Source organism: Danio rerio, chromosome 16 (assembly GCF_049306965.1).
Source record: "Danio rerio strain Tuebingen ecotype United States chromosome 16, GRCz12tu, whole genome shotgun sequence".
Lineage (NCBI taxonomy): Eukaryota > Metazoa > Chordata > Actinopteri > Cypriniformes > Danionidae > Danio > Danio rerio.
In genome coordinates this window covers 56,505,001-56,522,500 of record NC_133191.1, presented here as the reverse complement: position 1 = coordinate 56,522,500, position 17,500 = coordinate 56,505,001, and the positions used below count along the sequence as shown (strand labels likewise).

Below are 17,500 nucleotides of genomic sequence, written 5' to 3'. Positions count from 1 at the left end.
TTGTTTGCTTGTGATTGCATGTGTGTTTGTGTGTATGGTTGTGTTTGTGTGTGTGTGTATGTTCGGTTTGTATGTGTTCATGTGTATTTGAATGTGTGTGTGCATGTGTGTGTGTCTGTGTGTATATGCGGCAGCTTGTCTTTTATGAGGACGTCTTTATAAAAACACAGTGTTTTCACTGCAGAACATAATGCAAACGTGTCCCATTACGGCCCTTAAATCTAAAATTACAAGCGACCGGTCTGGGAGAAGCGTCTCCACTGAATAAACCTTTTCATTTGCATGCTGATTCGGGGTTGTTTCGTCCCGACGCCTCGTCTCTTTAGTAATATTACACCACTTCAGCCTGCAATAATATTTTACGTGTCCTGACTGTCGTATTAAAGTGTAATATGCTAGTTGTTTTGTGATTATGGTGAACGATGCTGAAGTCGCTTTGTTAGAATGATGGAAAATATTCATAGACAGCATTAATATGACATTTTTATCATATATCGCAGAGCATTTGAGTATTTAACAGCAGAGTAGGAAATATTATAATAGAAAATAATATATTAACATAAGCAGCATTAAAGGGGCCTATTATACGAAACAAATCACGTTTATAAGGGGTTTAAACACAGTTGTCTAACAGCAGTTTGTGAATATAATTACATATAACAATATATTGAATATGTGAGCAATATCACACGAGTAGCAGTGCGATATGGCTGTATATCAGCACTGGTGGGAGGCGTGCGTTGGGCTTAGCGTCCCACCAGTGCTGATATACAGCCATATCGCACTGCTACTCATGTGATATCGCGTTTATACAACAGTTAACAGCACAATCGTGTATATAAATAAGAAAATCAAACACGGAGAGTCTAAAACCCCTTTTGTATTAGGAACTACTTTCTTCCGCCATTCATTCACATCCGCAGCTGCATCAGAACAGCAGAACAGCCGTTACTAAGGCCCCGTTTACACTAGTGCGTTTTAGTTTGAAAACGCATAAGTTTTGCTACGGTTACGCCATCCGTCCACACTACGCCGGAGTTCTCAAGCGCCGAAAACGGAGCGTTTCGAAAACGCTGGAGAGGCCGTTTTCATTCTAAAACGCTGCTGCTCCGTCTCAGTGTGGATGGGGAAAGACGGAGACATCTGAAAACGGAGGCGGGGCTGCAAACGTTCGCCTATCTGATTGGGGCTTTTCCTCAATATTAAGTAGCCCACACACAGTTCAGTCTCGCATCCTCTTCTTATAAGTTCAGACTTCGCAAGTTTGATCAAGGCTGCAGTCTCCCCCTTCTCAGTTTGATATGGAAAACATACCGAGGACACGGGTAAATCTTCAAAGGGAACAGTGTACTTTATAACTTCATTCACATCACCTTGGCTACGTTGTTTCCCTTTCTCAACAATAAAATGTAAACATGATTTAAGGAACTGCCTATTTTCTTTTTAATATTAGCAACTTAACAGACAGCAGAAATGTTGAGGCGTCGTGCTGCATATATGAGCGTCATCTTCACTGTGTGGATATTTATAACAAAACGGAGCCGATAACAACTGCCTCCTTTCAATTTCAGTGAAAATTCGAAACACACCCTCTCTTTTGCTGAATATCAGTTTTAATAATCGATAATTATAAAAGTATAACATACAATAAGTTTATACATTGTAGGAAATAAAGACGAGCAATCAGTCAATGTACCTGGATTAATCATTAACTTATCTTTGCGCTTAACCAAAACATGTTACCCGTGAACAAGTAACTTAATAGATTCCAATGACCAAAGTCAGGGAATTGGCCTATGTCGTTAGATAAAGACAACAACATGAATGAAATATCACGTTTAGCAAATATAGTGAGATTAGATCCAGCGGGAGATGCTTGATGAGCAGTCCGACAAGCAGAGCTCTCATCTGGGTAGAAATGCTGGAGCGCTTGCCCGAGAGTGTGTGTGTGTGGTCACGTGATGTGCGTTTCCAGCGTTTTGGTGTGGACGGAGAGCTGTTCAGAAACGCTGGGTAAAACGCGAGTGTGGACGCGGATCGTTTTCATTCTACAACGCCGTTTTAAAACTAAAACGCACTGGTGTAAACGGGGCCTAATTCACCAACGTCACTTTAGAGCTAGTGTTTGAATGACTCTATGTCTAAAGTAATGACTAAACAGCTGATTTTGCTCACACTTCAAGATTACAAGGCTGAACTTGACATGAAATGCCATCCATCTACAGAGAAATCTTCTTACAGTGTTACAGTCTACAGTATTTCTCTGTTGCAATCGGGATATCACAACAATTAACCCCGAAAATAACAACGAATTCACTAACGTTACCAGACTGCTGTTGTGTTTGCGATAAGAAAAAACACTAAAGTGCGGACTTTTCTTATTTCAATCTGGCAACACAACAAACATTCCTAATATATCGGTATAAATACGGCACTACAACATACAAAATAGAGAGATCATCTAACCTTCCAACACGTCTCTGAAAACCAGGGAGACTGGGGTGTTTGGGGGTGAGGATGAGAACAGGATGCAGCTGGTTTTGGGCGGCCGCTTCGATCGGGTACTGTACCAAAGTTGGCAACCCGGGGTGTTTAGTTTACTGATTGTACCAAAGAGGGGGGTGGGTGAAATTACAGGACTTTTTTTTAGGAAGAAATAAAAACGGGATGTTTGCGGGAGATTGGTCTGAAATACGGGATACTCCCATGAAAAACGGGAGTGTTGGCAGGTGTGCTTATCAGTTTAATATTGATTTGATCTGCTGTAGTTAGAAATCAGACTGTTATATCTTCTAAGCGTAAGGGCTTATTATGTATAAACGAATGATTGGCGGAAGAAAGTAGTTCCTCATACAAAAGGATTTTTACACTCTATGTTTGATTGTGCCGTCAAACTGTTGTATAAAGGAAATATCACACTCGTAGCAGTGCAATGTGGCTGTATATCATCACTGGTGGGACAACAACATCCATACCGCATACAGCCATATCGCAATGCTACTCGTGTGATATTGCTCATATATAAATAATGAAATACTGTCTTATTGTCAATGACGACTAAAAATAAATGATGAATAAATACTACTATAACACAATACTATAAAAAAGCTGAATGCATGGATGTGCATGAGCCACACTGTACTGTAGATGTGTTGACAGTAAAGCGGCTCCAGTTACTCAGTAAACACTGCTCCAGGATCAGACTGACCGGAGCGGCTGTAGGACTCATGGCAGGTGTGAGTGATCTGGCCTGCTAGATCCAGGTAATGCTGTTTCTGTCCTGCCGGAGCGTCCTCAGCCCCGATGCCGATCATCCCGCCGCAGAAGCAGGCCAGGTGACCCATCTTGTGGTCCAGGATTCCACCTCTCCACTCGGCCACATATGTCAGTCCACCAGGAGACTTCTGCACCAGATTCATCTCAATGGCCTGAAGACAAACAGAGAAAACACAACATTTAGCAAACACAATATATATATATATAAAACCACATTACAGCTTACAGAAAACCCAGAAGAAGTGGCCGGACTTCAGGCTTACTGTATACTGATTATCATCAATTTTGTGAATAATGATGTTACAATCATGGAAAATATTTATTGTCAAACATTAACGGCACCTTTTTAAATAGAAATAGCACAGCATTTCTCTAAATGTATTTAGCAGCAAAGTGTAGCATGTTAAAATTAAAAAGAAGATGCTTTATGACTTATTTTTTTGTTTTGTTTTATCTATTTAGTAGCTTACTTATTTATTTATTTATTTATTTATTTATTTATTTATTTATTTATTTATTTATTCACTTATTTATGTATTAGTATTTGTTTATTTATTTTTTGTTTTATTTATTTTTATTTGTTTTAGTTTGTTTATTTATTTATTCGCTAGTTTGTTTCTTTTATATATTTTAGAATTTATTCATTCATTCATTCCATTATTTATTTGTTTATTTATTTATTTAATTTATTTATTTAATTGCTAGTCTGTTTAATTTACTCATTTATTTACTAACTTTTTTCTTTCTTTTATTTATTTATTTATTAGCTTGATTGTTTTATTTGTTCATTTGTTTGTTTGTTTGCTTTGTTTATTTGATAGTTTGTTTCTTTTATTTATTTATTAATTTGTCCATTCACTTATTTATTTATTTGTTTTATTTATTTATTCATTAGCTTGTTTGTTTCACTTATTCAATCATGTATTAGCTTGTTTGTTTCTTTTATTTGTTTATTCACTCGTTTATATATTTATTTTATGTTTTTTTTTTTTTATTATTAATTTTCTTTTCGGCTTAGTCCCTTTATTAATCTGGGGTTGCCACAGCAGAATGACCCGAAAACCTATCTAGCACATGTTTTACACAGCTGATGCCCTTCCAGCTGCAACTCATCCCTGGGAAACATCCAGACACACTCATTCATACACACATACACTACAGACAATTTAGCCTACCCAATTCACCAGTGCACCTGGAGGAAACCCACGCGTATGCAGGGAGAACATGCAAACTCCACACAGAAATGCCAACTGACCCAGCCAAGGCTCGAACCAGCGACTACCTACTGCACCACTGCATCACCCATTTATTTCTTTTTCATTTGCTAATTTGTTTCTTTTATTTATTTATTTATTAGTTTATTTATTTATTAGTTTATTTATTTATTAGTTCATTTATTTATTTATTCGTTTATTTATTTATTTATTTATTTATTTATTTATTCGTTTATTTATGTATTAGTTCATTTATTTATTTATTTATTTGTTTATTTATGTATTTATATATATATTTATTTATTTTCAGTTGAGCTTTGGTGTTAGTAGTTTTATCTGATAATTGTATATGCTTTATTGTTAGTTTTAGTTTAGACTTTTTAGCACTTTTGGTAAGCTTTTGGCAAGATAAACATTTTAAATTTCCAATAATTACATTGAAAAAAATCAGGTTTTTATTTTACATACTTTTCTTAACCAAAAACTTTAATCTAGTAACTTAAAATGAAACAATATAAATCATTAAAAAGCCTTACACCGATTTTAAACCATCTATATGGTAAATTAGTGTTTATATATTTACATATTAAATGAAGGACCTATTTTGAGTTTAGACACCGTTGTAGTATTTTAATGTAGTAATCTATTATAATTTTCTTCTTTTTTATGTTATTTATTTAGATTTTCGGTTAAGCTATTTCATTTATTTGGTAAGGCAACATTTACTTATCTTTTATTAATTTGATTGTAAGCTTTTTAATATAGAAAAATATAACATTTAATTTAATGTGCATTTACCACTAATTGTGCATTTATGCTTATCTACACAGTAAAATAATGCAAACTTGTTAAGATTTGTTGTCACACGTTTTAATCTATATTTTGTATTTTATGCGTTCATTTTTTCTTTAGCTTAGTCTTTTATTCATGAGGGGTTGCCACAGCGGAATGAACCACCAACTATTCCAGCATATGCTTTATGCAGCGGATGCCTTTTCGGCTGCAACCCAGTACCGGGAAACACCCATACACACTCATTAACACACACACACACACACACACACACACACACACTTATACACTACGTCCAATTTACGTCATCCAATCACCTATAGCGCATGGATGGGGTAAACCGGAGCACCCGGAGGAAACCCATGCCAACATGAGGAGAACATGCAAACTCCACATAGAAATGCCAACTGGCCCAGCCGGGACTCAAACCAGCGACTTTCTTGCTGTGAGGCAACAGTGCTAACAACTGAGCCACCCCTATTTTGTATTTTATCTTTATTTAAATGAACAGAAGGTTTGAGTTAGCGATACAGTGTCTGTGAATGTAATTGAAGCTGTCGCTGAGGGTTAATATTAATATCATTATTATAATAAATCACAGCTCTGTTAAAGTCATAGAAAATGCTGAATATAATGCAGCTATTAATCTGTGAAAAACAGACGGATGGATGTGCTTTGAGTGAAAGAAACCTCTGTCAGATCTGTAAAGCGCCTTGAAATCAAGGTGACGCTGGATTTCAATAAAAGCTTGGATGCTGCTTTAGGAGACGACCACACTTATGCATGCCATGTTTTATGTATAGCAGAAGACAGTGTGCAGAAGAAAAGCGACATTTAGATTCTATAAAGTGTATAAATCTGACAAAGACAATCGAGGAAAACATCTCTGTGCTGTTTGTTTTCTCAAAATGAATGTGTTTGCTGTGTGTTCTGTTGTTTTTATGTCTGCAGACAAGCAGAAACCAGCACATGATTCAAATGATCCATTCAGAATGAGTTAGTAATGACTCACTAATTCAAATAATGAGTCTATGATTCAAATGATCCATTTGGAATGAGTTAGTAGATAATGACTCACTGATTCAAATGATCCATTTGGAATGAGTTAGTAGATAATGACTCACTGATTCAAATTAGGTCACAGAAAGTTAGCAATGTATGACTCAAATGATTCATTTACAGCAGTTCAAATGATCTGTTCAGAGTAAGTTTACAGATAATGACTCACTGATTAGAGTCATTTGTTCACAGCGAGCCTGCAACTAACCACTTACTGATTCAATTAATCAATTCTGAGTAAGTTTGTAGATAACGACTCACTGATTCAAATAATGACTCACTGGTTCAAACAATCTATTTAGAATGAGTTAGTAGGTAATGACTCACTGATTCAAATTAGGTATTCACAGTAAGTTTGCAATGGATTCATTTACAGCAGTTCTACTAATAATTCACAGATTCAAATGATGCGGTCAGAGTAAGTTCACAGATAATGACTCACTGATTCAAATCATTTGTTCACAGCGGGCCTGCAATTAACCACTCACTGATTCAATCAATCAATTCTAAGTAAGTTTGGTGATAACAACTAATTGATACTTATGATCCAGCTACAGTCAATAATTCAGTGATTTAAAAGATCCAGTCAGAGTAAGTTTACAGATAATGACTCACTGATTCAAATCATTTGTTTACAGTGAGTCTGCAGCTAACCACTCGCTGATTCAAATAATCCATTCAGAGTGAATTTGTAGATAATGACTCACTGATTCAAGTAATGACTCACTGATTCAAATGATCCCTTAAGAGAGAGTTGGTAATTCTCCAGCTAGTATATCACTGATTCAAAAGATCCGGTAAGAGTAAGTTTACAGACAATACCTCATTGATTCAAATCATGTGTTCACAGTGAGTCCGCAACTGTCACTGATTCAAATGATCTATTAGATGATATTAAATGAATAAATGATCTGTAGATATTGACTCACTGATTCAAATAACGACTCACCAATTCAAATGATCCATTCAGAGTGAGTTTGTAAATAATGACTCACTGATGTAAATGATCAATTCAGAGTGAGTTTGTAGAATATGACTCACTGATTCAAAGGAGGTATTTACAGTAAGTTTGCAATAAATGACTCACTGATTCAAATTATCCATTTATTCACAGCAAGTCTGCAACTAACCGTTCACTGATTCAAAGGATCCATTCAGAGTGAGTTTGTAGATTATGACTCATTGATTCAAATGATCTATTTAGGGTGAATTATGAGATAATGACTCACTTATTCAAATGATTCATTCAGAGTGAGTTTGAAGATAATGACTCACTGATTCAAATGATCCATTCAAAGTGAGTTTGTAGAATATGACACTGATTCAAATGAAGTATTTACAGTAAGTTTGCAATGAATGTCTCACTGATTTAAAATGACCCACTTGCAGCAAATCTACAGCTTGTAATTCACTGATTCAAATGATCTGGTCAGAGGGAGTCAGCAGATCATGACTCAAATCGATAGTTCACAGTAAGTCTGCAAGTATCCCCTCATTCATTCAAATGATTCATTCAGAGTGAGTCTGTAGATATTGACTCACTGATTTAAGTAATGACTCACTGATTCAAATGATCCCTTTAGAGAGAGATGGTAATTCTCCAGCTAGTATATCACTGATTCAAAAGATCCGGGAAGAGTAAGTTTACAGACAATACCTCATTGATTCAAATCATTTGTTCACAGTGAGTCCGCAACTGTCACTGATTCAAATGATCTATTAGATGATATTAAATGAATAAATGATCTGTAGATATTGACTCACTGATTCAAATAACGACTCACCAATTCAAATGATCCATTCAGAGTGAGTTTGTAAATAATGACTCACTGATGTAAATGATCAATTCAGAGTGAGTTTGTAGAATATGACTCACTGATTCAAAGGAGGTATTTACAGTAAGTTTGCAATAAATGACTCACTGATTCAAATTATCGATTTATTCACAGCAAGTCTGCAACTAACCGTTCACTGATTCAAAGGATCCATTCAGAGTGAGTTTGTAGATTATGACTCATTGATTCAAATGATCTATTCAGGGTGAATTATGAGACAATTGACTCACTTATTCAAATGATTCATGCAGAATAAGTTTGAAGATAATGACTCACTGATTCAAATGATCCATTCAAAGTGAGTTTGTAGAATATGACACTGATTCAAATGAGGTATTTACAGTAAGTTTGCAATGAATGTCTCACTGATTTAAAATGACCCTCTTGCAGCAAATCTACAGCTTGTAATTCACTGATTCAAATGATCTGGTCAGAGGGAGTCAGCAGATCATGACTCAAATCAATAGTTCACAGTAAGTCTGCAAGTATCCCCTCATTCATTCAAATGATTCATTCAGAGTGAGTCTGTAGATATTGACTCACTGATTCATATGATTTATTGACAGCAAGTTTGCAATTAATGACTCACTGATTCAAATGCAGAGCAACTCTACAGATAATAATTCACTGGTCTGGTCGGAGTGAGTCAGCAGATAACGACTCACTGATTTAAATGATCCCTTCAGCTTGTAGACGCACTGATTCAAATCATTGGTTCACAGTGAGCTGTTTAAAGCCATCAGGTGAAATGCTAGAATGTGGACATGTCTATACTTGTGTATAAATATTGTAATAATAATGTTAAAATAACATATTATTGCTTATGAATTGTATACACTGCTCTAGCACATGATAAATATAAACACAGCACTTAAAATATCATATTTGTAGCACCTGTAATATTTATCTTTTGAAATAATATTTCCATCAAACAGGCTGAGGATCTGAAACTGGACTGCAGCTGGACTGTAAGCAGATATAGAATCAATGCTGTCGATGACTCTGATGATGTTTGGACAGGAACGATTAATCAATCTGTGAATAATAGGAATGAGATCTGCGCACCTCCATCGCGCTGTAATACATCTTCTTGGCCTCCTCATCCGTCTTATCCGACATCAGAAAAGATTTGATCAGATATTCATAAAAACTGTCCCCGAGTCCGCCGATCGACACGTGATCTGAGAAGAAGAGCAGAACACATCGTCAAACACAAACCTTTAAAATACAAAATAATCCTGAGAAACCAATTCTGAATGACGAAAACACACAGTGGCAAACGCCTCTCATATGGAGAATGAAGGCACATGCATTGCTCAGGAGTGAGTTTCTTACAGACTTCAACAGAGTGTCTAAATCTTGATGCTTCTGTGGGTCTCGTCTATCAGATCTGAGCTTTATTCTGTATTTTCTATTGGATTCAAGTCAGGTGACTGGATGGGCCATTCTAAAGCTTGATTTTCTTTCTCTAAATGCATCTGAAATCTCCTTGGCTGTGTTTTGGATCATTGTCTTGCTGAAATGTCCATCCCGGTTCAATCTTCATCCTCTTGCTGACTGAAGCAGCTGAGATTCATTTACAAAACAATTATATTTTGAATTTAAATAGTTTTTGTCTTGCGTTCACATTAATTTTACATTTGTATAGTCAAAATTACAAGTTTCAGTTTTTTTTAAATGTGATTAATCGCAATTAATTTAAAAAAAGTGATTAATTCGTTAATTTTTTAATAGATTGACAGCACTAATGTATATATATATATATGTATATATATATATATATATATATATATATATATATATATATATATATATATATATATATATATATATATATATATACATACACAACAGTTCTGTCAGGTTCTCAAATCTGATTGGCTGATAGCCCTGTGATATTCTGCAATATCAGAACTCCTACAGCCTCTTTACCCTTTGTGTATTACTCCGCCCACATACAGCCAGCAAAAAGCAGACACTACAGATCTAAAGTTTAAAAGATGCTTGCTCAGCTGTTTAACTGTCAGCTTATGATTTAAATCCTCATACAAAAGGGTTTTTGAGACTCTCCATGTTTGATTTTGTTTTTATATACACAATTATGCCGTCAAACTGTTGTATAAACGCAATATCACATTCGTAGCAGTGCGATATGGCTGTATATCGGCACTGCCGGGGGCACTAAGGCACTTGGCCGCCTCCCACACGATATACAGCCATGTCACACTGCTACTCGTGTGATATTGCCCATATATATATATATATATATATATATATATATATATATATATATATATATATATATATATATATATATATATATATATATATATATATATATATATATAGGTTTTCGGGGGGTTTGAAAGACCCACCCCCCTTCTGACAAAGTTCACAATTTGGTCCATATATGAGCTTATTTGTCCCATTTTTTAAAGTATGCCAACATAAATTAAGAGAAAATAACCAATAGAACAAGGCTTTAAAAAGAATAACCAACAAAAGAAGGCTTTTATTATTTAAATGGAAAAATTTTGACTGAGGAAATTAACTGGCCAGTTTGTTATTTGTTATATTTGTTATTTATTATATGGCTACATTTTTTTAATTTAAAGCCAGTTTTACCAGATTCCCAAGTTTTTGGTTTTAATTTTTTTTTATTTTTATGATGAATGATAATAAATTAGCACTTAAAATAAGTATTTTTTAATATTTCTAAAATTGTAGTCTCATTACATTATATATAAAACTGTAACAATTTGTAAATAAACACTTTACACAAACATGTAGGAAGCATTTTTGTTGCATCAAAAAGTGTGGTAATGATAAACATCCGACAAGCTAATCTAGCCAAAATTGGGCTTAAAATGGCACTAAAATGCAATATTTCAACCTTGAATATCTGTAAATATCTGAAAAAAGAACCGCTCCTTTTAATAGGCTGGCTACGAACCTGATATATATATATATATATATATATATATATATATATATATATATATATATATATATATATATATATATATATATATATATATATATATATATATATATATATATATATATATGAGGGGGAGCTGTGCCCCATTTTATTTTATTTTTTAAAGCATATAATTTCCTTATTGTGTGATTCCGATGTTAAATGTCAGACAGATTTGTCCTGTTCTTCTTATGAGGATCAGAGCGAAATGCTTTTTATTTTTAAACACACAGTCATTCGTGTTCGCTTGACAGAAGACCCTACAGTATGTGTGCAATAATGCATGAGTCTCTATTGACATGCAGATCACAGCTGATCTCCAACATTCATTAGACAATCCCAAGACATTACAATTAACACTGCAGCCGCAGATTACATTCAACCTGTTAAAGAAGAAGAGAAACATTTCTCCTGTTTTCCAGGTGAATTCTGAAAGATTTAATTTCCAGCAGGTAATGGGATTTATTATCATTTTAATAACTCTTGGCCGTGGGCTCGACAGGAGAGTCGCTCTGGCTCAATTGATGTCATGGATGCCAGAATAATTGCATTGTGAAACTCAAAGAGGGAGCCCGAGAGAGACGCTCTCATGACCCAGCAGAAAAGAAGCTAAATAGTAACACTAATAAATGCACAAACACCAGCAGGAAAAATCTGCACTGAATTCAAAGGAGAGCTATTACACAAAAATCCCTTTTACAAGGGGTTTAAACACAAATATGTGTGAATATAAGCAGCTATTAAAGGTAGAAAATAATCACTGTGTTTTATAATCAGTCTTGATAACAACAGTCTGCAGATACACTTTGATTGACATTCTCCCTTTGTACATCATCAGAGGGTGAAAGCCCCGCCCACAAGTGCCCATCTCTACCTCATTAGCATAGAATGTTAGTCTTCTTTCTGAATCTGCCACTATGCTGACACATTTGTAGCTCCGCCCTCTTTTGAAAAGAGCACAATCTCATTTGAATTGAAAGGGCACCTACTTGACCCCTTTTTCAAGATTTAAGAGAGGTCTTTTGTGTCTCCAGAGTGTGTCTTTAAAGTTACAGCTTAAAACATCCTTCAGATTATTCATTAGACCTTTCAGAATATTAGGATTTTCTGCTCTGAACACAATGTAGCTGTTTTTGTGGCCTGTGCCCAGGCCCGTGCAGAGACCGTCCAAAGGGCATGTGCAGGATAATTTGTTTGAAGAGCGGGGGGGTGTTGGGGGGGACTGCGCGCGCACTGATCAGCTGTGTTATCGCGCGCGTACTGATCAGCTGTGTTATCGCGCGCGTACTGATCAGCGGTGTTATCACGCGCGTACTCAAGAGCGGTGCTGTCGCGCTCCTACTGAAGGGCGGGACCGAAGGTGTGCCGCGTCGCGGGGGCACTTTTGATCATTTCGGAAGGGCACTTTCTCTCCAACACAAAAAAGGGCATGTGCACTGCACAGGTTGAGCCCTATGTGTGCACGTGCCTGCCTGTGCCTTTAATGCTGGTTTTTCCCCACCCACCGTTCCCTCGTGCCTATCAGAGTGTGCCTCAATCTCCGCCTCAGCTGCGTCAGATAAACAGCACAGTGACTGTGTGTTCACACCGAAGGTCGCTCTGGCCGCCCTGGCGACATCGCTGTCTGCCTTCAGCTCCGGCGGCGAGAGCGTCAAAATTCGCTACATTGATCTCCTATTTAAAGGGGCAGCATAAAGGGGCAGAACGGACTTTCCGGTAACTCTGAAGGCGGTGAAATTATAAATTTGTGTCACTTTCTATTCGCTAATAAGATATACAGCCAGGTAAACAACGTTCCAATGTAACTCCCGACGATACTTCCGGGTTTCTTCCAACTGTAGCCTCGATTTTGTTTTTAAAAATGGCGGCCGCGTGAAATCAGTCTACAAGTAACGCCTGTTTCACACCGCAAGCGTCAGCGGCGCGTGAGCAGCACGTGTGTTTTCGGCGTCCATGTTAACAGATGAGAGCTTTCATACCGCACGCAGCAGCAGCGCGTCAGAGCGAGACGTGAGCGTCGCCGAAGCAGCAGTGCAGCGATAGTTTCGGCGCTGGGTCTATTTTTGACGCGCTGCTCACGCTCAATTAAAGTGACAGTGCATTGATAATGACCAAAACACATTGAATGGCTGTAAAAAGTAGCAGCTTTACCCAATAAATGCGTTAATAATGTCAAATTGTTTATATATAGTCATTCAAATTAACTTAAAACGATTAAAAACGGCAACAAACATTTATTTAGGCCCCAACTACAAAACCAAATGTAAAACAATTTTAGTATCAGTTTTGCACACTAGTGTTGTTGGAGAGGGGAAATAGAATATTTACGGGATTTGTAGTCCATAGCGAAGTGTATTGTGGGTATTGTAGTTCGACACGCATGCTGGATTATGTGAGCTCGCTGTGTTCTGTGCAGCTGAGCAGAGGAAGAAAGTTTTAATCGGCTTTGTTTTATGTTCACTCGAGTTATTCCTACCGGGAGCTGTTTGCACTGTGAATCTAACAACACGAAAATAAGTACAAGAATGGCATGCATTGGTTACTTTTGTCCGTCTCATCCTCTGCACGAGCAGGAATTAACGAGCTGTTATTCTGCCGCTGGACATCACTGAAGCGGAGAAAGTAACACTAGTTTGATCATGTATAAATATCATTATAACTATATTGTATAAATATGATTATAACTAGGTCTACAGCAACCTGATAATCAAAAAACAAATGACAGGATATCACAGGCGATTGTCTTCTGACTGTAGACACTTCTCATATAAGTTAGCTTGAGAAGCATACAGTACTATTTGATCTATAAAATTTGTAAAATAAACACTTGCAGGTTAAAGAAACAGCATGGGAGGGGCCTTGGTGCAGATGAAAAGTTTAAAAAGTGTATTTGTATATAGAGAGACATGGATAACTAGATAGAATAGACAGAGATAGGTTGATCTCTGCAGCAGCTGCCGAAGAGCTGCGCGCTGCAGACGCAGCTGGTGTGAAAGGCAAACGCCTGCGTGCTGCTACTGCTCGACCTACGCGCTGCTCACGCGACGCTGACGCTTGCGGTGTGAAACAGGTGAAGGCTCTTCAGAGTCAGTTTTTAAAATATGCAGCATTTACAAATTCACAGTAATTAACCAGAATTTTTTTTCTGGATTTAACATATTCATTACAGAACTATGAAAAAATTACTTGTAAAATAAAATAAAGAAAAATGAAAAAAAACAACAACTGCTAAATATATGGTTTAAACATTTACAAAGGTTAAAAAGACTCACGCTGCACCCAGTTTCCACTGACGGGACTCAGGAAGTTTGGATACAGACCGTGAGGCTTCTCGATTTTATCCAGCAGCTTTCGGATGTTCATCACCTAAAATAAAGACACACAAAATTCACAGTTTATTAAGCGATAACAATTAGATGCTCTCGAAACTTATGTACAAAACTGTAATACATATACTGGATAAAGCAGCGTTCCTAGAGTCAAAGAGAAGAAAATCAGCACTTCCAAAAAACTGGTGGCAAACATCAGACAAAAAAATATGATGCGTTGGGAGAAGCCACTGTGGTGTTTTTCCTTCTCAAATAAATGAGTTGTGCCTCAGAAGACGAAGACGAAACACACTCAAGAGAATAGCCCCTTTCACACAGTGATACCGTAAATATCTGGAAAATTTCCGGAACAACTTTACCGGTAAATTTACAAAGCGCTGTTTACACAGGCGGGAACGTTATGGGATTTATCCGTATAAGTCCATTCACACATCCATTCCAAGAAAGCAGTAGTGCTCATTCAGTAAAGTGCCTTTAATTAATGGGCACTCTGCTGCGTCCGACAGATTGCACTATTATGTTTTTCTCTTCTTCTTCATTCTTTTATATCACATTTTACCTGTTTTTGTGTTTTTTTTACTAATTTTTATTATTTGTTCTTATTTTTATTTTACTTGTTTATTTTATTCTTGTTTATGTGAAGCACTTTGAATTGCCACTGTGTATGAAATGTGCTATATAAATAAACTTGCCTTGCCTAAATTCTGACATCACTAACCAGATTTGAGCTCAAAACGGCTGCGCTTGAATTTGTAAACATTTGGCTACATTAACTCTGTGGATGGATCAGTATTGTGAACAGCTTCGATGAAAATATAGAAGAACGCTTTTGCATGTCGAGATCATAGACTGTAAAATATATGGACGTAGTATCCGTGACGTCACCCATAGGTTTCTGAAGAGCGCAAAAGAAGCCACAAGTAGGCGCGGCCAACCGTCGGCATTTTGTTCACGCGTCATCACACCCACGGCGGGATACCAAACAAGGGCAAAGAGGCGGAGAGTGAGCGGAGCTACAGACACCTGCTAGCATTTAGCTTGGACCTGGTTCAGACACACTTTACTTTGGGAGAACGCTTAATACTTTATCTGTGACTCGTTTGTGTTCTGACCACTTGTGCTTGGTTATACACTATATCAATAAAGTGTTTAGACTTTTAAAAACACTGCTGTAACACATTGAGCCACTAAACATTGTTCTCATGACGTTTTTCAACAGGAGGAAAACACGAATTACTTCCAAACACTTCAGATATAGTCTGTGTTAGTTAATGTAAGACTATTGATGAAATCCAGCATAACACTGTATGACAACGCTTCAGATGACTGTTCTAGAGCCTACAGCTAATCAATCTGACAGATTCTGGAGTGCATTACAGCTCTAAATATAAACGATAAATGATCTTTAATAAAACAAATACATGTATAGAGATGGTATATAAGTATATAACTTTACTCACATGGGAAACGGAGGCCACGTGAATGGTTTGTGAGCACAATTAAGTGCACACAGCATGCCATGCCATCTAATAATTGTATCAAACAAGTCCAAAAGGCAGTTGACTGTGTAAAACCACATAAAACAACACAGAAATGCGATAAATATGCTGAGTTCAGTGGCTAATCTGCAGGATTCAGCTTAGGTGACGTGACGGCGACCAACGAGACCTAGCTGTCACTCAAGTAGCCACGCCCTTAATTATGCAAACTTAAAATAACTTAATATAAAGGAAACAGATGAGTTATAAAAAAATCCCCCCCCCTCACAGTTGTCATGAAGGGTAATATTAGCTGTATTAACCAAAATCTTTTTTTGTCGCAGGCTGTAAACACCTTTTTTTCTGCTGTAAAGTTGGCCATTCTAACAGTGTACTCAATTAAAATTTGCTCTGTTTTGGAGCCAGGAGCGGCCAAGACTAGCGGGATTTCGGATGAATTGCAGTTTTAGTTACTTCCGTATAGGCTTCCTGAGGGAGAGCGGGAGTATGCCGCTTGGTCGAGATGTACATGATATGTGTGTGTGCTGGTGTTCACCGGCTGCTTCACGGGCACATGCGATGCGTCAAGAAACTGAAGGAAACAGAGCTTGAAGGTAAACAAACAACGGCTTATCATAAGCAACTTATCGATAATTATTTACACAGTTGGCATTGAGAGGGAACATAGAAACGTTATCTGTCTAACATCTAGCAGCTAATTGTGTCTATTGAAAGGCTTTTGTTTTCATAAACCACTCGGACTTGAATGCGTCTGACTGTTCCGATTGGCTAAAGTAGACGTCCATGTCAGCACGTTCTAAACGTGCACGCGCTCTTTCTGGCAATCTTCCTTCTACGTTCACACAGCGCAGCATTCCGACAAATTAACGGTAATGTTACAACTTCTCTTTCCGGAAAATAGCCAGAACGAATTTACTGGTATTTTCAAGAGGGCCTGTTCACACATACAGATCTTTCCAGAAAATTGTAACTATTTTAAACAATATTATTAGACCCCTTAAGCAATATTAGTTTTGGATTGCCTACAGAACAAACCACTTTTATACAATGACTTACCTAATTACCCTAACTTTACCCTAAATAACCTAGTTAAGCCTTTAAATGTCACTTTAAAGGTTCAGGACACCCTGGAGAACTTTTTTTTTTTATATTAACAGATTTGTGTGTGTTGAGCATCAGTTAAGACAATGTTAGCAGCTGTCAGCTTTAATTGTGGGGAAAACTGGATAATTTTGAGCTTTTGTCAGCTAATTTCAGCTTCCGGTTTTAAAATGATTTTTGGGGCGGGATCAAAATCGGCGACGTAGCGCAGCACTGCAAGTGCAATGATGACGCGTCGGTTTCTCATTATTATTCATATCGGAGTTTTCTTATCCTATGAGAAGAGCCGGCTGCTTAATTATTCATGAGACCTGCCAGACCTACCAGAGTCAAGCCCGAGCTGTGAGACACGTCACGGACCCACTGCACGGGCACAAAGTATTTAGCCGTTCATGAAGGCTCATATGCGTTTGTT

The 17,500-nt window shown here is 37.0% G+C and overlaps 1 protein-coding gene across 2 annotated transcripts in view; it reads right to left on the bottom strand.

The window, feature by feature from the left end:
• The window catches only part of LOC101882461 (mannosyl-oligosaccharide 1,2-alpha-mannosidase IA), a 358,413-nt gene that overhangs the window by 13,497 nt on the left and 327,416 nt on the right, over positions 1–17,500 (bottom strand). For both annotated transcript variants that reach the window (XM_017351571.4, XM_073925560.1), the window contains exons 7-9: positions 14,429–14,522; positions 9,242–9,357; positions 3,209–3,428 (exon numbers count right to left, since the gene is read on the bottom strand). In XM_017351571.4, coding sequence (XP_017207060.2) covers positions 3,209–3,428; positions 9,242–9,357; positions 14,429–14,522 — 430 coding nt within the window. The remainder of the gene's footprint in view (positions 1–3,208; positions 3,429–9,241; positions 9,358–14,428; positions 14,523–17,500) is intronic.